The following is a 26,849-nucleotide window of genomic DNA, read 5'->3' on the forward strand; positions in this document are numbered from 1 at the left end:
TGTATGTTCCTCTCCTCGGCATTTCTCACTGGACCCACAAAGAATCCCATTGGTCACAGCTTCTTCACTACTGCTGGACCCAGCTTGTGTTCTGGCAGCAAGCTTCCATCTAGCACTTATTCTGATTAATGGAAAACTAGAAAGTACAGCACCAGCTATGCCCGTCCATTTTTCTGGCTAAGGCTGTTGGCTGAACACAGGCGATGCCTCATTCAGCAGTGAAGCAATTACCAGAGAGGGAACTCAGTGATGTTCAAGCTTGTTTTTTCAGGCATTATAGGGGGTCGGGGGGTGTTTGTTTGAAGGCTCTATTGTCTTGTTGAACCTGCAGCTGATTTGCTCTGAAATTTCATCTTCAAAAAGGAAGGACAGAAAAGTTTATGAATCAGGTTCTGGACAAAAACATTTATGAGACAAACTTCCATTTGCAAGCCCTATTTCCCCCCTCCCCCCATTGGATTTAGATTACTCCTACTGATGACAGAGCCATTACAACTTAATTCAGCAACAACTTACACCTCCAAAATCTCTTGCATATAGAGAAGCTGTACATACCTAGCAGCTATTTTATCACTTTTCCTCCCTCCCCTCTACTTTGTCAGGGAGATGCAGGCTGGTGCAAGGGAGAGACAATCATCTTTTTTTAAGTGAGAATATTTAATACATAACGTATGTAAGCTGCATATGATTACTGACAATTTTTTCAAATCGAGACTGTCAATTTACTGCTTACAAAGCATGTGACATTTCTGATGACTGCAGTTTTTATAGGCTTCGTTAAGATTGTCTGACACTTTCCATGAAAGGACCCTGTTTTCAGTTACCTTTAACTTTGCTCAACTTTAATTGTTCAGGCTGAATTTGATAGTATGTTTCATCCACAATGCTTCAGCCATTTCTCAAAGTGAGATTAAAGAAAAACATGTTTTGCCCATGTTGAAACAATTCTTTCAGCTGTTTCATTGAGAAGCTCTGTGCCTCCAGCAAACGCCCAGGTGACGGGTGTCTTGCTAGCGTCTGGAATGTGCCTTTGGCTGTTCCTAGGGTGAGCAGGTAGCAAGTGTGAAAAACTGGGACACTATTTTTTTTTTGCGGGGTGAGGGAGTATAGTTGCAGATATAAGACACAGCCCCTAATATCGGCACATCTGGTCACTCTAGCTGTTCCCATGAAAAAACATCCAAAGTTGGCGCACGTGTAAGATTTGAAAAACAACAGTTTGCACATGTTTTATATAGGCTTTGTGAACTTTGGCAGCTAAATTCACAAAAGATTTAATCTTCACTGAATGTGCTCCAGCCCAGGGCTGCAGAAGCCAGGCAGGGCTTCTCCTGCAATTGCTTCTCCCAGCTGTAGTGACACCAGAACTGACAGCAGGGAGATTCTCTCCTGTGCTTACTGCCAACCCCCACCACTCTGGCACCCAAGCAACAGGGAGGAGGAAACCTCCTGTCTCTAATTCAGAGGGGATGCATGCCTGTAGGGTAGGGATCACTAGTGGGACAGGCTGGAATGGGCTGAGGCAAAATCGCTAACCACTAGAGAAGACTTGCCTATCGAGCCTGGAGTAGAACCCAAAATAACCAATAGCCAACATTCCACTCCTGTCAGCAAAGTCAGAAGTTCAGATATACCAGAATTAAGGTTGCTTGTGCAATCTTAATTTGGCCCCCTTGTGCAGATGCATAAATTGAAGTTATATAGCAGGGGTGGCCAAACCGCAGCTCGTGAGCCACATGTGGCTCTTTAACAGTTAAAATGTGGCTTGTAGAGCCTCCCCCGCCATTCTCCCCCTGTCAGAGGGGGAGGGGGAGATTGGGGCTTCTGCCCTGGCACAGGGCAGTGGGGCTAGTTTCTTCTGCTAGAGACGACTGGTGCCTGCTGGGGGAGGCATAATTTAAAAGGTTTGCCCCTCCCTCAACAGCTTGAGTCACAACCTCCTCTTACCATCAGTGGCCCCTCCCTGCAGATCCCAGGTGTTAGCTCCGCATGGAGAGGTAGCGGCAAACAGCTGGAAGCTGCAGGAAGGGGCCACTGCCTTTAGCTCCGTGGTGAGAGGCAGCAGCCCCCGCACCACCACCACCCACAGAGCTCCCAGCTGTTTGCTGCTGCCTCTCCCCACAGCCACAGCTCCCAGCTTGCTGGCTCTAGCAGCTTTGCGGCATCATGTGACCGAGTAGGGTCAGCAAATCCTGGCAAAAATCTGGGGTGGCGCATGACTCCGTGTGCCCCCCCTCATGCGTCACCTCTGGTTCTGAGCAATGGGGACGGGAGTCTCAGGGCTTCAGCAGGTGCAGGGCTTCAGCCCCGAGCCCCGGCAGGTGCCCCAGCTCTCGAACTTCTGAAGGTTGTCATATGCAGCTCAGAGGATCAGTAAGTTTGGCCACCCCTCTTACAGAGTCTTTTATTACATGATCACATACTAATTTTTCCACAGGACCCCTGCCTCATTCAGTACATAAAACGGATGATGATCTCCGAATGAGCAGATATTCAATAATTTGTTTTCTCTTCATGGTTCAAACTGTGTGACTTCTTAATAGCATCACACTTGTTTTTGAAAAAGTTCATCAAATTTACAATATAAAAGTATACATAGATTTATTTTTTCTACCCCTTTGTACTTGCCTACACTTGGAAGTTTACATTGAATAGCTGGTCCTGAAAAGGGTGGACTGATTTTAAGTCAAAGAAACTTAAATCACCAATTTAAAATGATTTATTAGCAAGCAGGAAACGGATTTAAATCAATTGTTTTAATCTAGTTTTGAATTTGTACTATTTAGGTATTTCCTAAAGAAAGACAGATTTGCATTGGGTGGTAATAATTAAAACATGTTGACCTGCAGCTAAATATAGGCTTTCCACAAAGTCTGGTGGAGGTTTTTTTTGCTAAGAAGGATGATACACTATATCTATATTCATTTGATTAAACAATTACATAGCAACTTACATTTATGCAGATTCTCAATGTTTACATTTTTATGATGTTAGAAAACAGTGAATGATTCATTTCTTATTTACCAGATTATTTTGTGTTGAGCTCTATTTGGACGGAAATTCAAATAAAATACACCAAAACAGAGTTTTATTTGATAAATTAAGTAAAATGATCTTTAAAGTGCTGGATACACAAGAAAAAAGTTTTGCAGTTTATATTAGCATGTTTGGCATTTAAATTAGCTATCTATTACACAAAGCAAGTATCTTTAGTTAGTGATCCAAATGGATTGTTTCTGGACACATATTGAATCTATTTCCCTATGTTAAGTACCCTCACACCTTCTTGTCAACTGTCTGAATGGGCCATCTTGATCATCACTACAAAAGTTTTTTTCTCTGGCTGATAATAGCTCTTCTCAATTAATGAGCCTCTTACAGTTTGTATGGCAACTTCCACCTTCTCTGTATGTGTGTACATATATCTTCTTACTATATGTTCCAATCTATGCATCCGATGAAGTGGGCTGTAGCTCATGAAAACTTATGCTCAAATAAACTGGTTAGTCTCTAAGGTGCCACAAGTCCTCCTGTTCTTTTTGCAGATACAGACTAACACGGCTGCTACTCTGAAAACTTTCTGGACACCATGCCCTACCTACATTTTAGAACGACTAGATCTCACCCTCTCATACCTACTTTTTAATCCATAACTCTGAAGATGAAAACAAGCTTTCCTGGTTTTTCAACTGCCAAGTGGTTTCTTAGCTTTGAATTAGTGATTGAACTGAACTAGCTGAAGAAACTGAAATCAAGAAAATAGTCTCTCTGTTGCTGCAGAAATGGCTCCTGATGTTTCGCTGGTTTAGCACTTTAAACTCTGGTTCCCGGTGCTTAGCCAATAACTGACACCAATTCAGTGGTCTGACTTGTTTTAAAACTTGGCAGGCAAACATGTACTAATTATTATTTTTTATTCAATTTAAAATAGTTTAGGCTTTAAAATAGGTTTATTTTAAAAACAAACCTGTATTTAATTTAAAACTTTTAAAAAATCTGTTTTGTTTTTTTTTTTAAAAAAAAATCCATTTTTGTCCACACTGAAAGATAGAAAGTACCAATTCCATGAGAAAACATTTATTTCAACTTCATTCTGTTATGTCAGAATGATAAATGATCCCTTTTAAAAATGGAGGATTGTGAATACTGAGCTGACAGGCTCTTTTATTGAATAGTGAAATTTCTTATAAGTATTCAAGCATAAGCTGGCGTCAATTTATGGGTTTTCATATAACTAATTCTGCCCACATTGTGAGCCCATCTAGCATCATTCTTCATTTAAAGCCCTACATGTTTTCTCTGAAGTTGCTAGCAATTTCTAAAGCAATACTTGAGAATCCACTACTGAAATACTTGCTAGTAGTTGCCAAAGAACTATTCATTATCTGTATGCTGTACTTTCACCAATACTGACATGTGGTCTAATGGATAGGATACTGGGGGACTTGGAGTCCGAAGACCTGGATTCTATCATAGGTCTGCCACTGAACTGTGTGACTTTGGTAAAATCACATTGCTGCTATGTCTATTTCCCCTCTCATCCTTTCTTCAGATTCTAAACTCTTTGGAGCACAGACCGTCTCTCACTGTGCATTTGCACAGAAACATGGTCCTGATTTTGGTCAGAGACTGTAAATGTTTCCATAAAATCCAACAGCTGTGCAAGAAACTGTTTTGCAAGTCATGTTTCTTACCATACAGTTCATGGCAAAGTGATTGTGCTGCGTCTGCAGCTCCATAGCGTGGGGGTGACTGGTTCCAATCTCTGTGTAACTATTCAGAAACAGACCTTTGTTGTGTGTGATCCAGTCAAACATCTATAAGAAAAACAACAACAAGATCACTCATTTACAATGCAATGACAAGCTATAAACAAGGAACATGCGATTTCGCGTTTTACAAGAGACCCAGACCCTACAATAATGAAACCTGAAGTTGCAGTTTATTTTTGCTACTTTGTTAATTTCAGTGTTAACCATCTCAAAGCTTTCTCAAACGAACAATCTCAGCCCAAAAATTTCATCACCCCATACTCTAGTTGCAGCAAAATCTGCTCCATTAAATTAGGGCCAGAGAAAAAATCTTTACTTGAAGTTTGAAGGTAATGCACAAAGACAGACTGCATGATAAAACATCTACCTTTTCGTGTTGCTAATCTTCTCAATGCTGGCTTGCTAAATTAAAAAAAAAAAATTAAGACAAGCTATTAGAAGCCTACTTCTATACCTGCTCAAAAATATAATTTTAATTATGTAATTGCCTGCAGTCATAGACACGTTTTATTTGTATTACAGCAGTGCAGCTTAAAGCCTAGGCATTCATACAAAATATAAATGTTCAAGTACACGATCACAACTTCCTCCATTTTTGTCTTAAATACAATAGTCACAAAATCCTACATTATGACAATGCCAAGGTTTTTTAATTCAACATAAATGCAGGAAATGCAAGTTACACTCCCAACCACCATCTAAGCGAGAAGTTGGTGCAACTGATGTATCTTGAATTATTGGTTACATTGTTAAGCGTGACTTCAAATACAGCATTCAAGGTGTAGATGAGTTAATGCTGTATTTCCTTCACTTTTTAATTGCCGTGTGTGTGTTAACAGAATTAACATTCACATAGATTTTTTGCATGCAATGTATATATATATATTTGATGCTGGGGAGCCGTTCAGTTTTTTGCCGGTGGAAAGTGAAGCCCGACAGAGAACAAGCAGCACGGCAAAACAGATGCAGAGCTTGATTCCCTGCTGTGATCATCAACTCCTCCATAATTCTAAACTGAAGAGACCACCTGCTCTCCGAGCTGGGTGAAAAGGATTCCTTGATGAAAGAACACAGGCAGGAACCAAAAGTGCTGCCAAGTTGAAAATATCAGCCTTAATAATATGTAGGTTACCAAAGCAACACTAGTAACTTCAGTTCTCCATTCCTCCATGAGCTGGGAACACAGAATATATTGTAAGTGGCTGGGTTGCATGTCAGGAGCCAGGAGCAGGAAGAGCCAAGAGCGTGGCAGCTTCAACGTGAGGGCAGTCCAGACATACCTGAGCAAAGAGGTTGAATATTTAGAAGGAATAATCTCAGGTCTGCGTGAGCCACACCTGCAGATTTGGTGTTTCTAAGCCTGCATTTGGGGGTCCATTGGAAACTCAGACCTTACAACCATGCTGGCACATCCAAACTGCTCTATGCAGACCCAAGTCAGAACTTCAGCTTCTGTGGGTGTTTAGCATCATATCCCAGAGTTCCTAGCTCTCTAGCTAGCTTAAGCTGCTCTGTGCTTGGTTATGGGAGAACCTGTCTGTGAAGTTGACAGGAAGTATTTTGCATGGTTTTAGCCCACCAACACATCGAACCAAGCCATTTTGAGTCTGCATGCTCCCAGCAGTCAAAGCCATCCACATGGATTCCGACTCGGCGGAAAAACTTTTCCACCTCATGCTGCCAATCCTAGTTCACGAATCAGGCAGAGTGTCTGCAAGATGCTGGTGGACATTAAAGTAGCAGTTTGTGAGCTGCCAAAGGCACCTCTCAGAAGGGGGTACTGACATGCCAGCCATGACCCAGCTGATGCTGCTCATGCCTGTTGCCTTAGCCACAGACTCCCTCTATGTAGACCAGAGCTTCTGGAGCAGGGCCACAGCACAGACTGGTGGGTTCACATCATCAAACAGACTTGGAGTGACTAGCAAAGCACAGTCCTTTCACATGAAGAAACAGATGCTCCTGGAGGTATGCAATCAGCTTGCCCCATCCTCCAGTGCCAGTACACCGACATGAGGGCAGCCAAGCCAGTCCAGAAGCAGGTCACCATAGCCATCTGGAAGCTAATACCCCAGCCTAATACAGGTCCATGGCTAGCCAGCTTAGAATTGGCAAGTCACTGTGCGAGTTGTTGTGGCAGAGGTTTGAGAGGTGATCAGGCCTGTGAAGTACTGAAAGTTGGTAGGCGCTACATATGTTACGGCACAATGTCTGGGAGGATAAGGGGAAACCTCTTCTAGTAGACTCAGGACACTCCTGGATTTCTGCACTGGCATACATGGCCAGACAGTGCATCTGTCATAACGGGTGCGGGATCCAGATGTCCCACAGAAATTAGGGATGCTTTGTGTGCCCACATACCAGGTTTGCATGATGCCATGCATAAGGGGGAATTAAGTGTTATTTTAAGTCATGCTCTGTATGAGTGAAAGGCAGCTGTGGGATTTTTATTTTTATTTTTTTATTTTTAAGTGTGTTGGTAATATGAATTCTGGAAACACTTTCATGAAATGTATGGAGATGTTATACATTTTATGACTATTGGCCAGGTACTTCAACTCAGTCTATGGATTACTCTGACATTTGTAAAATTTTATTGTGAAATTTATTGAGAATGGGCATGTGATGACCTTTATTAATGTTTGCCACTTAACATTACATCTAATAAAACTTGAATTCCACACAAGGCTAAAGCAGCAAGACTTTATTTAATACATGTATTAAGATACCAATATAAGAAACAGAAAAGCAGACCAGCTGCCCTCAGAACGTACAACACAATAACCAAGTTATGTGCAAGAACAGTGAAAGCTGCATGTTACCAAATGACATGGCCAACTATTCCTGGGTGGCCTCTCCTTGACTTTCTGGTGCATTTTACACATGTGGGCTGCAACTAGACTTGAATGGATGAATCCAGGGGGTACACCTGCCCATTCCACGTGCTACTGTTCATTGCTTGTGACATGATCCAGCCAACTGCTGAACTGCTACACAGTCTGCAGGACACAATAGTGTGGAGGGAATTCAGGGCATGGAGGTAAAGCTGGAAGTGGCAATAGAAGCTGCAGTGTGGTAGCCATGAGTAAAAGTAATAGCTCGAACTGTTCCTTCTGCTGCACTGTCTTCCTTCTTCAACCTCAAGGCATGCTCCATTAATTTATCTGCCAATCCTTGCTCACGCTGTGCATCATCTCTCTTTTTCCACTCTTCTCTCATCCTTATCCTTCTGATATTTCATTGGGTGCTTCTGGAACTCTATCTGCTGATTCATTCTATCTAGAATCTCTCCCACCAGCTCATCTCAGATTTTCTGCTTGCCAGCAGAAGGTAGGTCCACTCCCCCAGGCTCCTAGTGCCGTGTATTTGCCCTACAGAGGTGGAAGGATCTTGGGGTGGGGGGGGTGGGGGGGGATCCTGCTTTAATTCAAGGTCAAAAGATGTTACTTTCATCAATGGACTGTTTATTATTCACCCAAAAAACACTGGCCATTGACGATCTCCTCTGGAGCAGCACTGAAAGCCATCATACAGCATGGCAAGAAATACATAAAAAATTAATCTATTTTCCTTTTGTTTTTCCATGATTGGGAGGGAGAACTTATAAATGGTCTACTTACTGGCCATGGATTTTTCAGTCCTTTCAGGCAGGGCAAGCACTGGAAAACATTGATATTCTGGAAGTCCCTGAGTGGAAATGTGAACTTCGTTCCAAGCCAAGAGAGGACAGCCATCTGTCTATGCTAAGATCTGTTTAAGCTTCTAGTGCCCAACATATGGAGGGGCTCAAGAGTAAGGCTAAGATTTTGTCACGGAGGTCATGGAAGTCACCAAATCTGTGACTTCCAGAGACCTCCGTGATATTTTTGCTTAAGCCCCAGGGTGGCAGTGATGGACCCGTCAGCTGACGGGGGACCCCCTGCAGCTCCCAGCCGGCATGGGCAATCTGGTCCCCCTGGCAGCTCGGAGCCACCGCTGTAGGCAGCAGGGACCCCCGCAGCTTGGAGCTGCTGCCGCAGGGGGACCCCACAGTTACAAGCTATTGCCGAAGACACTGTGGGCAGAACCCACAGCTCCAAGGTGCTGCTGGAGGCAGGGGGGACCCCACGCTGAACTCTGGAGTCCCAGCAGCAGTGGGTGCTGGACCCTCCTCCTTCCCCATTTTGTAATAGTTATTTTTAATAAAAGTCAGGGACAGGTCACAGGCTTCCATGAATTTTTGGTTATTGCCCCTGACCTGTCCATGACTTTTACTAAAAATAGCAGTGACAAAATCTTAGCCTTACTCTTGAGTTCGAGAGGCAGCCCTGATAAGTATACCCAGCCCTGGAAAGAAATCAATCATCTGGAGTTCCTACTCAGTGAGAAGTTGGTTTTAATCACCAACCAGCAATGGGTGAAAATTTGTAGTAAAATCAATAAGGTGCTGATTTAGCATGGAGACACAGTACATCCTCCTTACAAGCATCTTGTGTCCATGCATAGACCCAAATGACTGCCAGCCCATGGGGACTCCTAACACAGACAGCTACCATCTGCTGTAATTTGGACTCCTATTTAAGCCAGCTATGGACCAAAATACACACTGGCATTTTGTTTGGACTCATAACAGCCAGCTTTTTGGGGGACTCAGTTTACAGAACAGTATGGGCATGGCCAATTTATAAGATGCACTGTATTAGATGGGAAGAGTACGTGAGGTTAATTGTGGGGCCCCGATGCATCCTGATAACAGCCATTAACTAGTAAAAATTTTATGATAACCGCTCAACTTTCTTACTCATTTTACGGTATCCATTTTGAATCCCAAGTGGTGATGGGAGGAAAGCGGGGGGAGCTAAGGGAAGGGCGTGGGTTCTGCCATGAACAGAAGTACATCCAAACCCTGACTGATATTCATAAAGTAATAGACATTCCTCCCTTCCGTATACTAACAAACATGGCAGCAGAAACTTATCAGATTCTAGAGCGGGCTGCTCCCAAGGGCTGTCCCCCCGCTCAGCACAGTCACGCACCATTGTGTGCTCAGTGCACACCACAGTTGCCAGTACCTGGATGAATTTCTCATAGAAGAGGCAGGAGGACAGTGAGTTCCCAAAAAGTTCTGTTGACATCCTTGACTCTGCAGTACTTGGTCTTCAGACACTGGCCCAAGTCCAGAAGGGTTCCTGGCCTAGTCAGACTAATTTGTGTGTGTGTGTGTGTGTGTGTGTGTGTGTGTACTGAAAGGGGTTTGGGTTTCAACCTGATTCGGAGCCCAGGCTTCATGTGCTGTGAATACATACTCTTAAGGCAGTGGTTCTCAACCCGCAGCCCAATCAGCACACAGCTGCGGCCTATGTGACATCCTCAGGGTCATACAGGCAGTATTGTGTGGATGAGGCCCAAGTAACACAGAGAGCTGCATATGTGGCCCACAATGGTAAATAGGTTGAGAACCACTGTCTTAAGGTCTTATCTGGACTAGAATAAAAAGGTGTGTGTATTAGAACACATTAGCTAGCACAGACAGATTTTATAAGTTTAGCGTGCTGCCTCTAAAACTTGCTGAGCTGCTTAGCACTTTAGCTAATTAATACCCACACCTTTTTTCCTAGTCTAGACAAGAACAAAGAAACAACATTAACCATCACTGAGCACGGCTACCCATAGGAGCACATCCCAGAGGTGAACAATCTCAGCTTTATCAACTCATAACCCACCTATTCCAGTCTTTGGGAAATAGAAAAAATGGAAGAGATTTTTTTCTGACAGACTGAAAAGACAGAACTCTGAGTGATTGGCATAAACCCTACAACCAAAACTTTTAAGCAGGAGTTAACAATATGAATCAGGAGCTTTTCAGGTAAGACAATAAGGGAAATAGTTGTCAAGTGCCATATTTAGGTGTCTTAAACATTAACTCTTCCTTCATGTGTTCGCTGTACAAAATTAACACAGCAAGAAATTTGCAGCTTTGTAGGCTTTCAATCCCTGCAAGAGTAACTGAATTAACACATTTCTAAGGAGATATGGGGCATCGTGAATGCTGGATGACAGAGAGCATTCAATCTTGGTCAGATTTTTTCTGTGTGTTTTTGAGCTAATGTGCACCATCCCCCCAATTCCTGCATGGCAGAAACAGCTTCTATTTACTTTTTTAATAATTTTCCTTTGGTCATAGATCATAAGAAGTGGCATCTCCAGGAGAAATTATAACCCGAGCATTTTAGAAAATGGGCCAAAACCCACTCTCCAAGGGTTTTGGCAGTCTAATTTCAGCCTCTCTTAGGAAGAAACTACTATCTTTCTAGAAAGCTTCTTGATCAAATATATAGTGGTCATCAGTTTCTAGTTATGTCCCATCTTCTGACGCAGACCTGCTTTTACTCTAATGCACGTAACTCTTTACCCCTTACCAAACAAACCCTGGTAATACTATGAACACAAATGTGAAGTGAGTGTTGTATCTATGGCCATTCATTAGGCTTCCCCACTAGGGCGTGCACTCTTTTCAAAGGAGATATTATCAACCACTAAAAATGAATCTCAGGAAATTAGACAGCACATCCGTCTCGCCTGTAATTAACACAGGACTCTTAAACATGTCAATGTAGGCATCTCTTTCCCTCTCCTGTAGTTCAGGAGAGCTTAACTCATTCTGACCACTTACAGACTGAGCAAGAGTCACTCAACAGGAAACTGAGATGATGCATCACTGCATTCATCCTGCTGCAGCAGAGGGGCATTACTCTTTAACAGTATGCACATTCATGTTGTGCCAGAAAAAATACCATCCTAAAATAAACTTACTGCAACTGAAGTGTCTGTGTGTCACTCAAAACCCAAATCCCTCTCTGTTAATCAAGTTCACTGAAACACCAATTATCCACACTAGAAACTGAGTTCAGAAAATACTAAAAGCCACTCTGAATACAACACTCCCCCCCACCTCAATGGAAAGTTGTAGTTAGTAGTTCTTAGAGAATGTTTTCCAGCTTTCATTGGCACTTTTTTTCTTTTTTTTTTTAAATCAGGCAAGACCAACCTAAGTACCTTGAAGCTGATGGTGCATGGTTGTTTCCCCTTTACCCCACAGCCCTTTTACCTTTTCAGCATCCTGCTCAAACAGCCTGAGCTGAAAACATTGGTCCAGTTTCAACTTCCGCACATGCCACATCTGATGCAGATGCTGCCGAGTTGAGTGCAGCCGGTCCAACATGGTGGATACTTTGGGTAAAAGGTTCTGCAAGTCTGCATTCCCTGACCCAGAGTTCTTTTTGGGGAAACTTTCACTGCTCTGTATCCGCTGGAGCAGCTTTTGTCCTTCCAAGTCAAGGTCCTCAATAGGGGCCTTAATGACTTTCTTCTTCAATTGTGAATGCTCCTCAATCATATTTCGAGCACCCTCCAAGTCCTGAGGCAATTCCTTTTTAGCCAGTATATCCTGCAGTTCCTCCAATCTGGACAGCATATGGGTTGCACTGCTAATGTAGTCCTCAAAGGCAACTCTGATTTCAATCCATTCCTCATGGTTATACTCCAAACAGCCATCAAATTCTGGAGTTAGCTGAGAGGGGTCAACTACTTTGGTAAGGCCTTCCAGAGATACCATGTTAGTCTAAAACACAATGAAGAATATTGCAATCACAAATCTGATGCATTTGGAAAATACAGTGAAAATGCAGTTCAGAGCATCTAGTTAATATTGTCTGTGCTCGTATTTTGAACAATATATAACATTAAAAACAACCAAGGCAACACACAATGCTTTATTTACAAAGCACAGGTGGCCTTAGAAACCACAAATCTAACATGAGATTAAAAATAGACCCACACTTCTTGCAGTCCTGCAGCCTGATTTAGCTCTCCTCCCATTCAAATGCCAAGGTTCAGCTCAACTATTTTTAATAAAAACTTGAGCTAGGTGGACCAAAACTCCCCAGGAACTAAGCAGTAAGCCTACATTTTTCCATCTTGCTATTACCTCAAATTCAAACTTAGAGCTGCCAAAGTTAGTCCTTTGTTTTTGCCAGAAGTTGTCTGGCTTGATTATCAGTGCAACATGAATACAACAGGGAAAGGATTCCTGTAAAATCTTCAGCAGAGGCTTAATAGAGTCCCATTTAGATCCACGCATGTCTACAATCACTGTGAATCCTCGTTTACAAACTTCTTCACTGGAGGGAGAAGGAAAGAAAAGAAAAGAAAATGTTAATATGCACTATAACAAGTTAAAGGTCAAATTAGGCTTCTCTTGTTCCATCACAACACTTGGTAATTCAGTTACCTGTGTAACAGCAGCAGGATTTGGCCTAAATGCTTACTATTGGACGTACTAACCAGGTCTAGAACTACACCCTGGTAAAGGAAGCACAAAACTTGCTCTTAGTCAAGATTAATTTTTTATTTCCAAGCTCTCTATGTAGTTATCGTTTTTCAGCCTTGTTGCGAATCAGCAGAGCAGCAAGCATATTCACAAGTTGTTTTTCAATGCTGTACTAGTATCATTCATTTTGTACATCTATATTTTATTCTCTTAAGCTGTAACCCCATGGAAGGATACACAGTCCATGTTAGCAGCAAAATGCATTAATAAATACCTGATTTTTTATCCCTTGTGCACATCAATGACATACCTCTTCGTGTCCGGAGAGAGGGGATACCCAACTGTGCTATGCAAATTAACTGGATGAGTCTCAGACAAAAATGCATGAAGACAGTTAAATAGGTATCTAGGAAAGATGTATCCAATATTAAACATCAGCAGTGCTGGGGACCCAGACTAACCAACCTAAGAGTTAAGTATAATCTAAAAGTAGCTGATAAAAAAAGTTTTCCAGGCTGCTGAGGAAAAAAGTGACGTCTACCCATTGGTAAAACGTGAGCTGAGTTTTACTGGCTGAGCAGAAAGCGACCCGACACTCTACGATTTCCGCTACAATCACAGTGGAAATTACTGATTTCCACTACAATCATCGTGTTGTCATTAATACACAGGGGTGAGGCAACGATCTTGGGGTAAGGGGTTACGGCACTACAGAGTTTCTTCCGCCTGTAGCACCAAATGGACATTCTGTGGGACTATTTTAGTGGAAATCAGGCTACTGGAAGCCCTTGCCCCATCCCTCCCCCCAACCCACCTGGGCCATCCCACTCTGGCCAGGCACCTCCTTCCTTCCCCTCCCCATATACTGAGTGACCCGATGGCCAACTGACAAATTCATTGTCATAATGACCAGAGTCATTTGTCCAGAGAGCCTCTATAGGCTGGTAGTTGGGTCTCCCAAAGCCACTGGTCTAAAAGTTGTACGGAGGGTGCTACCACCTCCACCCCAAATGCCTATTTGTGACTCTAGCCCTTTATAAACACCAGAATAAAAATCAATTTCAGGTCAAACAAACCATTTCATTTAAATGCTTCCCCATACACTGATTTTTTGATTCACTGACATTTTCTGCAATTTTTGGATTCAGTTTGGGGAACGGGGGGGTTGGGTAGGCGTGGGAGCCCCGGGGGCCCTGTCAGGGGATGGGGGTGTGGATAGGTCAGGGCAGACAGGGGACAGGGGCTGTGGGAGGTCCCGGGAGGGAGGGGACAAGGAGCAGGGTGGGTTGGATGGGTCGAGGGTTCTGAGGGGGGCAGTCAGGGGGCAGGAAGTGGAAGGGGGCAGAGGGCCAGGCTGTTTGCGGAGGCACGGCCTTCCCTACCCGGCCTTCCATACCATTTCGCAACCCCGATGTGGCCCTCGGGCCAAAAAGTTTGCCCATCCCTGTTTAGAGAATTTGCTCATCAATTTTTGTGCAGCAAAGCAGCAGCTTGATTTAATCCTTACCTTCTACATTTTTTAACTTAAGGCTGCAGCTCAGATCACCTTTAGGTTTATTCATTACCTATCACTCTCAACTTAAGTTTCCTAAAGAACAGTCAAACTGAATGCTGGTGTGAAACCAATCTGCTCACAGAAAAAAAAATTAGACACAAACATATCCATATTTATTAGCCATGAACAAAAGCAAAATAAAAATTGCCATAGTGGAACTCACAAAGAGTGAATTTATGACAAGATTTTCAAAAGCATCTACTTAATTGAAAAGGAGTACTTGTGGCACCTTAGAGACTAACCAATTTATTTGAGCATGAGCTTTCGTGAGCTACAGCTCACTTCATCGGATGCATACCGTGGAAACTGCAGAAGACATTATATACACACAGAGACCATGAAACAATACCTCCTCCTACCCCACTGTCCTGCTGGTAATAGCTTATCTAAAGTGATCATCAAGTTGGGCCATTTCCAGCACAAATCCAGGTTTTCTCACCCCCCCCCACCCCCAATTGAGAGTACAAGTCCCAATGACTTTCAATGGAACTTGTGCTCCTAATTCATTTTTGAAAACTAAGCCTTAATCCAGTAGTTGTTCCCTGGAAGTGGTCTACTCAGAAAAAGATAAAACCATGCTGCAGTTGGACTTCAACTGGGGTGATAGCTGAGAGAAGACAACACTGCCCAGGCTTATCTGTTTATACCCTGAAGCACTGCTATTGTTACCCATTTTAATAGACATATCTTAGCACAGTGGCCTTTCACTTGCTGCTGTAAGTACACGGAGGGAACAAGGGAGGTCACTACTTCTCTATTGCACTTGTTCCTCCTCCACCCTGAATAGGAAAGGCATTGCTCCCAGCTACAAGGGGCTGGGGAGCCCCCTAACATTAACTGACAGCGGATCCTAGGCTCTATAACTGACCTTCCTCTCCAACAAAATCTTCCATTTAGTACCTTAATGGCCCTTCTACTTAGTGGCTGCAATAGCTACCTTCCTCTTCCGCTTACTCCCTCAGAACTCTAGCCAGTACCACTTTGCCCCTTCCCTATCAAATCCTGCTGAGAGTCTGTGGCTTTCCTCACAACTTGTTTTGGGAAGGAACAGGTGGTGGGGCAAAGATAACACTTCTGCTCACTTGGAGCCCAACTCAGGCGTAGCACCAGCAGCCGTTTCCAGCCCTGAACACATTCATGAATACAAGCCTCCAACACCTTTCTAGCCCCTTGAGAGAGTTCAGACACCTAGGGTGAAATCTCTTGTCCATTAAAGCTAGTAGCTTTGGCACACCTATTCAGTTCCCAGCACCCTGACATTGTGTAAACCACTTAAACACAGGAGTAGCAAAGCATGTGAACTACCTCAAAATTCAAAAATTATTGTGTAACAGACAAACAGCCTGTCAGAAATAAGTAAGAGTCACATAATACAAGGATTCTGCCAAAAGACTCAAGTGACATTAGGAATAGCATGTGTTAGAGGATTGTTTAGCCCCCTACCACATCATAAGTTACAGTGGCTTGTTTACCCAAATTTGCGCCAAAACAAAAGAAATCAGTTTTAATGCACACTTTTTGGGGTCTGTTTTCAGTTCGTGTATAAGCTAGCCCTTACTATCTGTAAGACACAGCTCTTTTTTACCACTTTGGCAGTTTAAAAGTGCTGTACAGCCAGACAGTTCAGCCATCGGGGGTAACACTCATTTAATGAGACTTCCCTGGATGTAGAAACTGTTTTTCAATTCCTTCTTGGAACCCGCACCATAGGAGGCCTTGCGGCTTTGTACTGCTGCCTTCCAGCTATTCTCAGCTATTAGAGCCACTCCTTTGGGTCAGACAGCTGAGGTGATGAAAGCAGGCTTAGGGCTAATTTAACTCACACCAGCGTTGGCAGGTCTTAGCTGGACCAGAATAAAGGGCATACAGTAGTCATCTTTGTCCCCGCTCTGTCCTGCACTGAGCATAGCTCAGCTGAAGCAGGGGTTGGGGCAGATACTTTTCTTTAATATCAGCTCCAATCTGTGTATTTTTATGGTGTTTTTCGTTGTGTTTCACAGCATATAAGATGTCCAAGTTACCATGGTGTACTATGTTATTATACCAAGGGACATTCTTTATAGTTTTACATATTGCTTTCTTCTTAGGCCTTGTATCAACAAGTTTGTTCAGTCAGTTAATTGTAACTGTGCAAGTTCAAGACCTGTTAGCAACTACGGTAGACTTCAATACCACTAAAATGTGTTAACAGGTCACGCTCAACCCAAGGAGGCGGCTGAGGTGTTCAACGCTAGCGACACTAGGTACGAACGCGGCTTTTAAATCAACTTTTTTTCCTATTTTTGACAAGTCCTTTGAGTGATGATCTCATTATTTCAGAATGCAAGCACCCCTATATGACCATCTAGAGACCACTGCCTACTCCCAGCTGACATGCAGCAGCCAGTCTGCCAGCAATCCATGTTCCACAGGCAGCCCCCTTTGCTGTTAAGTCTTTTTCTAAGCAGCTTAAAGACAGTGAGGGGTGTGAACTTGCATCGCTCCTTAACCCATTTCATTTCATAACCAGGAAAGATGCTGCAACACTAACCAACAATTTCAGCGTAAAGTTTGAAAGCTTAAGGGGTGATTAGCTCTTACCTAGGGATACAAGCTAAGTATGATATTAGTCTCCTAAGGTCCTCTTGTCGTATTCTATCATGGTTGCTGCGAGCTGGAAATGTTAGAATGGGGCCTCCACGTTTATCTCTGCCACCTGAAAAACAAGATTTGTGATGAGTGCCAAAAGCGTACTATACAACACAACAAACCAACAAGAGTCCCTGCCTTGTACAGTTTACAATCAGACTGCACTTAGAAAAGAACTAAGGCCTCGTTCTAATAGGTGTGCACATCCACTTGGAAAGAAAATGGGATTTAAAATTTACTAAACAGAACCACCCAAGGCTGTGGGTCAAAAGACCATTTTAACTAAACAACAAATTGTTGGGGTCAGGATGACCAACACCATGCTCCCCTATTTTCATCACTGCAAACCAATGATGTGCCTGAGTCCCTGGCAGCTCACAGGATGTGACTGTCAGTGAGTCATAGACACTACCTTACCTACTGCTCACAGCTTGGTGTATTTACTGATGGGGGGAGGGGAAGTTATCAGCACCTAATGTGTGCTTCTCAGAGAATTCATGGATTCACAGATTCATGGAGGATAGGTCCATCAATGTCTATTAGCCAGGATGGGCAGGAATGGTGTCCCTAGCCTCTGTTTGCCAGAAGCTGGGATTGGGTGACAGGGTATGGATCACTTGACGATAACCATTCATTCACTTTGGGGCACCTTCCATTGCCCACTGTTGGTAGACAGGATACTGGGCTTGATGGACCTTTAGTCTGACCCAGCATGGCCATTCTTATGTTCTTATGTTAATTTAAGATAGCTGGCTTTATGTAACTGATTCTTCTAATGCCAAAAACCAGTATAAAAATTTCCCAAAAGACACACTTAACTATGTCTACGCTGTGCACATTACAAGGGCACAGCTGTGCCACTGCGGCCATACCACTGTAAGGTGTGCAGTGTGGCCATTCTCTTGCCGGGAGAGAGCTCGCCTGGCAACAAAATAAAAGCACCTCCAACGAGGGGAGGTAGCTTCATTGCTGGGAGTGCAGCTCCCAACAACAAAGTACTGTCCACACCAGTGCTTTTTGTCGCTAAAACCTTTGTCGTTCAGGGGGAGTTTTTCCACAACCCTGAGCGACAAAAGTTTTAGCAACAAAAATGCCAGAGTAGACAAAGCCTAAAACCTGACAGAAACAAACCATGCTACCGACTGTATGCTTTTAGGTTATTTACAATTCCATGACGGACAGCAAGTTACAGATAATCACTGGTTCTGTGAAACTTGTTCATTTGACTGTGCTACCACAAAGACTAACATGAAGGGGTGGGGAGTTGTCTTAACCAAAGACAATACTACACATCTCAGCATACTTCCCACTATCTGAGTGCCTATACAATATTAATATAAATGACTTCAATTCAAGTAGTTCAATTACATCAGCATGTCCCTACTTAGAAGAGCCCATGGACACTACATAATTTCATATTGAGAGCTTTATTCTGCATATCTGTGCACTAAATACGAACAACTCAGCTATGGTTAATATCATTCTATAAAGAAAGAACGGCACCACATGCCGTCAGCTCCGTTGAACTACTCAAGTATTATTGGGAGATATTAAGGCATTGCTTCTGAAATAAAGAGTTTTAAGCCAGTGAATATGACAGCATCAAGTTACACTTTCTGCCGTGAGGATGCATCTGCACCCTAATAGAAATACAAATTCAGGGCCTAGGGAAAAAAAACAGGACTATGCTTTAAATAATTTTTAGACTTCAACACTGCAGTACAATGTACCTGAAGTAGCATACTGTGATAGCTAAACAATGTGCACCTAGCAATAAAAAACCTGGGACTGTAGGGATGACTATCATTGTAGATTTTTGCCACCATCTTCAAGTACTTTTAGTAAGAGACTCCAAGGTCTTGAGTTTATAAAATTTAACAGTCGTGGTGACATCTGAGGTTTACCAAGAACATACTTTGCTTTATAAGCAAATGACTCCAAAACAATGGGATTTAGTACCCATTATACTAAGAGATAAATGGCTTATACATTCATGTGTTGACCTGCAGCTGCTGAATCTGTCAATTCATTAGGAATTTATCCTCATGTTCACTCTGGAAAAAGCGAAATCCTTGTATCACAGTGTAAGAGACTGAACCAATAAAACATGTAGGTAATTGGCTAGCAATTCTGCTGCTGAGCTCCCCCATTTTTATCTGTGTGACTTTAAACCGTAATTTTGTAAACAAAGTAAACAAATTCTGCTTGAAGAATGGATTGCAACTGTATATCCAATACTTAGTAGCGACAATGAAATTTAATTATGGGGCACCACTTAATATACTAAAATTAACAGCGTGTCTTCATTTCTATCATTTCTCACTTTATAGCTTTAAGCTTGAAATAGAAACAACTCTTAAATTAAACTTAGTATACAAAATGATCAGCCAGATACTTGTGTGGTGTAAACTTTAAACTCTATCTTGTAATCAGTGCAGCATTGCTTCCGAGATGCTGTCAGATTCCTTTTGCTGGACCTCCAGTATAGTATTTTTATGGTATTAAGGACAGTATAAGAAATGCAACTATATCTATATCTCGCCAGCAGTAGTCAAACATAAAAATTTAACAGTCCTTTCCCTCTCGTATCAAAGTACGTGCATCACTGCACTCTCAGAAGAAAACAATTACACAGTATTCAAATTAAATCAAGTACTTCAGCTAAATCAAAGCAGCAAGTTAATATACAACTTGCAATACACAGGAGCTAATAGTTAATAGTTATTAATCGTTAATAGTTAATAGCTAATAGAAAAGCTCCTGCAGAAAGAAGCCCCAATTCCTGGTTATGGTTCTCTGATGATCAGGCTGGGTTTGTGGCAGCCTTGGTTCCAGTGGAGATTAAAGCAGCCTCAAGGCTACTCTGAACTTGACCAGCAGATAGTAATTTCACAGCCTGTTCCAACCACACCCTCTCTCCATGACAGCCTAATGCTCCCCTTCACCAGGGGCTGGAGGAGGAAGCGTAGAAGTGAGCTACGCTGGCTCTATGACCATTGGGAGGTTTCCCATGGACTATGGACCTGTAGCTAGAGATGTGGCTGTTTCAACCCTCCTAATGGTTACCAGAGCAGTCCAAAGAGAGCAGAGAGCCAGGATCTGGACCGAAGTTTACTGGGTTGTCTTTAAATTGTGAGGGATAGGTTAGGGCATACATTTTTATGAATGAGTTCAACACCTGATCAGTCTGATCCATCATGCAGATTCAGTGTTCAGCACCCACTCATGGTGCTTTGTTTATGTAATCATGAAGACCAAAAGAGTACCATTCTATAATAAATGATTAAGTGCATCCATGTACCAACGCACAGGCAGAGTGGGCAGCACCATCTAGTGTTAAAGTTGTTGGATAGTTCTCGTTTAAGACCTTGTCTTCAGTTGCTTACAACTTTGCTGAAATTTGGCCATTTGGGCTGACATTTTCTGGACTGAGTATCTGCTGCATGCTGGTGGTTTGGTTTGGTTTGGTTTTAAAAAAAAAAGTTTTCAGCCAAAACTATTCAGCTGTTTGTGAGAACAAAGTTAGAAGAAGCAAAGATTTTGTCCATGCTGAAATGGACTCCTTTCTTGAGAGGTTCTAGCGCTCCCATACTGTTGAGCAGAGACTTGAAATTTGGCAAGGGGATGGCCTCTTTGTTAGGGATGTACTTTTTGCCATCCTTGTGAAAGTCCACTCATATTTGGCGAAGTTATAAGGCTTTGAAAAACTGCTGTTCACACATGTGCAGTAGAAACTCAAGAGTTTAGCACTAAGTTCTGAGGCGATTCCATCCACAGTAGGCATACTCCAATCCAGGTCTGAGCAGGACTTTCCCTGGCAACAGCAGTTTGGGCTAAGGCGGGCCATACTCGAGTCAGACATTGGAACCGAACAGGAAACCCCACTCTCCTGCACTGTCAATGACCCCTCTGCTTGCACTACTTAGTGAGGAGCAGGAAGCCATCTGATTTGAACACAGAAGGGACAACAGCCAGACCTGGGGGGCGGGGACAGAGGAAATAAGACTAGGAAAAGAAAGAACAGACCAAGATTCAGTGTGGCACAGCAGGTGGGAGAAGGGAACTGGGACTGAGAGTTAAAGGAGGGAGGCGAGGACTGGGTGGGCAGATAGACTAGCATTAGAGTCGGGGAGGGAAAATGAGATCAGATGAGATGCTGGGGCCTGGGGGGAAGATGAGGCTAGGATTGGCTGGGCAAAGAGACTGTGACAAAGTGTCAGCAGGGTGGGGTTAAAGACAACAGATTGTACAACTAAGGAAAGAAGAATGGGACTGGGAGCCTTTGGGGTGGGAGAATGTGGGTGGAGGTGACTTGAGACTGGGCAGGGAAGAGAGACTGAACCAAGAACCAGGATGGGAGGACTGGGTGGGCAAGGAGAAGAACTGAGATGAGAAGACTGAGGAGTGGAGACAAAGCTACCTATATGAGGAGAAAAGGATTACAATGACAAGCCGGGGGGGGGGGGGGGCGCGAGGGGGAAAGAGAGAATGGGAAGAGGGCACAAAGTGTCAATTTTGGAGGGGAAACTGGCAGACACAAAGGTCTGTGGATGAATCAGCGTTCTATTGTCAAGGAGACTTGTCTGTAGGACCCGTGCCTCATTTGGTTCAAAAGTTGAAAGTCAGACCGATTGGTGTGTGGACGGAAGGGGGACTTGGGCTCATATCTAACTCAGAACCCAGGCTTAGTGTGCAATATAAACATACCCAATAAGGCCTGGGCCATACAATGAACAATGACGAGAAAAAACAGAATATTGAATAGCTGCTCATTCAGTGAGCATCATCCATCCTGTGCACTGAATGAGACAGGACTCCTCTGGAAAAATTAGTATGTGATCATTTAAATAAATCAAGTATCAGAGGGACAGCCATGTTAGTCTGGATCTGTAAAAGCGGCAAAGAGTCCTGTGACACCTTATAGACTAACAGACCTATTGGAGCACAAGCTTTTGTGGGTGAACAAGCATCTGACGAAGTGGGTATTTACCCACGAAAGCTTATGCTCCAATATGTCTGTTAGTCTATAAGGTGCCACAGGACTCTGCCATGTAAATAAAGACTATCCTAATGTATATGTACAAGCAGGCCGAATTGAGGTTGGCCAAGCAATCTTAATTCTGGTGTTTCCTTGAGCACTTGACTTGAGCAACCTCAATAATGTTCTTTTAACGTTGTGTGTGTGTGTGTGTGCGCGCGCGCACGGGGGGGGGAGGGGTATTGTAGATATCTTATCTTGAAGAAAATTAACAGATTTAACCAATACCTAGGAATGGTACACAAGCACAGGTATCTTCGAGCAACAGTCACTAGAGGGAAAAGTGTGTTATTTGCCATGCCTGAACGTCAAGGGGGACTCGAACGACAAGTGAGGGAAGATCTAGTTGTACAGTGAATTTGCTGGTTCTTTGTTTTACACAGTAACACGCTTGTTTTAAAATAATTTTATTTTGTAGTGCCAATTCAAAATGTGTACTTAATTACCCACTTTATACCACAGAACCTCTAGTTGTACTGCCTCACTGACTAAGGAAACCCTCACTCAAGACCTCTGAACCAAAGCTCGAGCTTTGTAACAGCTTTGGCAGACATTTGTTGACAAACAATATTTGAATCTGAAGGTGTACCAAAAACCTTAGACCTATATATTACTTGAGATTGTCTCAATTCATGTGTATGCATTTTATACTGTATAGCTGAAGACACAGAACCAGGCTATTTGAATTAAATGTACCCTCAAAATTAAGTTTAGTCCATTAGACTTTTGTATTAAGATTCCTTTTTATGACCCTGTAACAAATATTAATTTTAGACAGCATTTAATTTGAATATCTCCAAGTACTAAAGAGTGCACTGTGGAAGTAATAATTTCTCAACTTCCCACAATACACCTTTGAGGCCTAGTCTTCATTAAAAAAGGTTTGCTGGTATACTGATATAAGGATACCTATACCAGCAAACTTTCTAGTGTAAAAGTGTTTTGCAGTAGAGATTATACTGGTTCCCCAAGTGAAGTATGTTATACAGGAAAAAGCACTTATATATGCTGATGTAACTGCATATACACTAGGACTCATCAACTAAACATGTTGTAAAAAAAAAAAAAAAAAAAAAAAATACCCCAAACCCCTCTCCCCTCACTGATATTACTAAACCAGGTAATGTTTCTAGCATAGATCTGGCTTGAGATTAAACATGAGCATTTTCTGGCCAAAAGGAGTTAGTCTGTCACATTGCAAGTCGTAATGTAATGCTATGGATCATAGAGCAGGTCTACATACAGACTTCTGCTGACATAGATATGTCAGTCAGGGGCGTGCAGATAAGTGATCACTGACCAACACAGCTGTGCCAGAAGTCATCCCTTGTGTAGACGCAGTTAAGGCAAAACTGTGCTTTTACTGGCATAGCTTGTGTTGCCCATGAAGGTGGTTTTAATATACCAATACAAAACACAGCCTACTAGGAGCACTTTGCCAGTGAAGTACACTGCTACAAGAACACCAGTGAAGAGCTCCATGTGTAGACATGTGCAGTGTAGGAAAGAAGAGCTAAAAATCAGGAGTCCCTTAAACACGCAGAATAATAAGTGATTTTTAAAGTTAAGATCCCATGGGAATCAAGTTACTAGACGCGTAATCTAGGAGTCAACAGCTGCATAATAAACTCCCTTTTGTAAATCCCCTCAAAGGGTACAAGGGCTTATAGCTGTAACCCCCAGCTGGTATCTGCCAGCCATCAGGACTGTACTAAGCTGCTTAAGATCAAACAAGCTCTAGAGCTAAACTCAACTGCCAGGCTCAAGGAAGATTTTGAAGTGGAGAGGGTGTCAGAACTATGCTACACTCAGAGTGGAATTCAGAGCTACACTGAACTCCCAAGCTGGAATGTGCTCTACCTTGGAGCAAACTTCTAACTAAACTGAGCTCCTAAGTATTGAAGCAGGGTATATAGCAGTGGTTCTCAACCCGTGGCCCAGTCAGCACACAGCTGCGGCCCATATACCTCCTCAGGGTCATACAGGTAGTATATATATTGTGTGGATCCAACCCACATAACACAGAGAGCAGCATATGCGGCCCATATGGTAAATACAATGAAAACCACTGCTATATAGCCTCTTTGACCTCCTCGATAGGATCTGGATCATCAGCCAGACTGACTCAAAATGTAGATGCAACTCAAAATGGAATCCCACTGTTGCCAGTAAATATTACCACCTCTCTCAACCCCAAGCGAAGTCCAACACCCCCAAAGTTGCAGAGTATAAGCAGCTCTCATCAGAAGATAGTTATTACTCTCTGTAGTAAGACTTGGATTTTTTATTTTAGTAATATAAACTAAAATCAAATATTAATCCACAGACACCAAATTCCTCTGCCTGTAAAGAGAGATGTGTATTGTCTTTCATTTGATTTTTTTCCCCAGCCAGAATCAGTGGGCATGCATCACTTCTTGCAAGTGAAAGTATGTAAGAGCAGCCTTGCCAACAGCCTCCAGATGGCTAGTTTAAGTTTTTCAGGAAATGCCAATTTGCACAAAACCTTACCAATACAACACACTGACAAGAAGCAGCGGTCTTCAGGGATACCCTTGAAGAGAAGTGCAAGTTAATAAGTTTTGTTTGTGATGTGAAACTACAAGTTATCTTCGGGGAAGGTTGTCTAGTAGTTAAGGTTCCAGCCAGGAACTCAGGAGACCCAGGGACCATTTCCTGCTCTGCTACAGATTTCCTGTGTGTCCCTGGGCAAGTATCTTAGTCTCTGTGCCTCAGTTCCTTATCAGTAAAATTAAGGTAATAGTACTTCCACACTACCTCACAGAGGTGTTTGTGAGGATAAATACTTTCAAGATTACAAAGTTCCATCACTGTAATATATGAGTGCCAAGTGCATTCCTAAATTAGAAGAGACTGGTTAAGACCAGCAAGAGCACAGTCATAGTTAATATTTATGTCATCTGGTAAAAAGTTGGATTCTAAGCAATGCTGCTAAACTATGTATAATGGTATAGTAGACTAATGGTAAGAGTAAAGGATTTGAGGTCTGGACATATTCTAATCCAAACTATACAAGTGCAATGACTCACTGGAAAACCTCCAATGAGTCACTTCATCTCGTGCCTCAGTTTGAGAAATCAGCAGTATGTTAACGTTTTTATCTGCAGTACTGAACAGAGACGGTTACAGCTTTGTGGGAACCCGAGTCAGAGCTCTTGTGCTCTGTGCCTGGTTATGCCATTAACTTTCTGGGTTATTCTAGGGTAGTCACTCCCATCTGTAAAAAGGTTATCATCAGGGCCCTGATTATTTCATTATTTCTTGGTCATACCAGTTGCTTAAAAAACAAATCATATGTAGCTCCAGAACCCAAGCTCTGATTGCTAGCAATGTTTGAAGACTTTGTTCTAGAGGAAAGCATAATAATGTCAACCAAGAGTAAACTGCTACTGTCATCTTCCAGATTCTGCTGCTATCTACTGTGCAAGTGTTAATGTATCTCAAGATGAGAAATATTTTAAGATCCATGGGCAGGAGAAGAGGGATGGGAGAAGAAAAGGCACCCAGAAGCTGAGGTGCTCACTGACATTTTCAATAACCTTTCTTGTGTGATTGTTCTGTACCAGAAGTACTTTTTCTATATAGAATTGCTGCCTTTTCTCACTATTCTTCACTTCTGTATGTAGATGTGTTTGACAATTAATAGTGTGCTTGTTTAACAGCTTGCCAACTCTACGAAACCAATTAGGAATGAATGCAAAAATGTAGTATGCCTATAATTGTACTGTTTTAACAGAACCATTACATTTCCAGTACAGATCTTATTCAGGAATTTATACCTTTTTCTCAAATTTCTTTTTTGTTAGTACATGTACGATTTTTAAATCTTAATGGTTTAATATAATGACCTGATATAGTCCCTTGTAAATAAATTTCAGAGAAGCTGGATACAGTTTTACCAGATAAACTAACAGCACCTACAGAGATAGAATCTATTGAAAAGCTGCTAATTGCATTTTTCTGCAATAAACCAGTAAATCAATGTTTTTTTTCTCACCCTAATTTTCCTGGGTACTGCAATGGGCAGCTCTGATAGCTGGTATAATACATTTAGAATCTTCTATGTTGTGATTTGTTGCATATCCTTTCACATTTACACCAACATAAAAACACTGCGTAGGCCTATGTAACACTAAGCAAGCTCCTCCAGAACTATCCCATTTTCTCTGGTTTCAGACAAACTATATTAACACTACTCCACTATGGAAAGCAGCAAGGTACCATTCCCAATACCCAAATAGCAAACACTTCCAAGTTGCAGGGGGCTGCCTGTTTTTTCTACCTTTTTCCTTGAGGAATATGACTGGAAAATGTTTTGCAGTCATGTTGTTCCCATTAACTGCTTCGTTAACTCACTAGAACAGCGGTGGGCAAACTTTTTGGCCCGAGGACCACACTGGGGTTGCAAAACGGTATGATGGGCCGGGTAGGGAAGGTCGTGACTCTGCAAACAGCCTGGCCCCCCGCCCCCTATCCGCCCCTTTCCACTTTCCGCCCCCCTCAGAACTCCCGACCCATCCAATCCCA

The 26,849-nt window shown here is 42.6% G+C and overlaps 1 protein-coding gene across 6 annotated transcripts in view; it reads right to left on the reverse strand.

Annotated features, from left to right (window-relative positions):
- TRIO (trio Rho guanine nucleotide exchange factor) overlaps positions 1 to 26,849 on the reverse strand; it is a 402,095-nt gene that overhangs the window by 247,811 nt on the left and 127,435 nt on the right. For all 6 annotated transcript variants that reach the window (XM_073332315.1, XM_073332317.1, XM_073332318.1 and 3 more), the window contains 4 exons: positions 17,216 to 17,330; positions 12,739 to 12,931; positions 11,860 to 12,372; positions 4,695 to 4,817 (listed from right to left, as the gene is read on the reverse strand). In XM_073332315.1, the coding sequence (XP_073188416.1) occupies positions 4,695 to 4,817; positions 11,860 to 12,372; positions 12,739 to 12,931; positions 17,216 to 17,330 (944 nt within the window). The remainder of the gene's footprint in view (positions 1 to 4,694; positions 4,818 to 11,859; positions 12,373 to 12,738; positions 12,932 to 17,215; positions 17,331 to 26,849) is intronic.

Source organism: Lepidochelys kempii, chromosome 2 (assembly GCF_965140265.1).
Source record: "Lepidochelys kempii isolate rLepKem1 chromosome 2, rLepKem1.hap2, whole genome shotgun sequence".
NCBI lineage: Eukaryota > Metazoa > Chordata > Testudines > Cheloniidae > Lepidochelys > Lepidochelys kempii.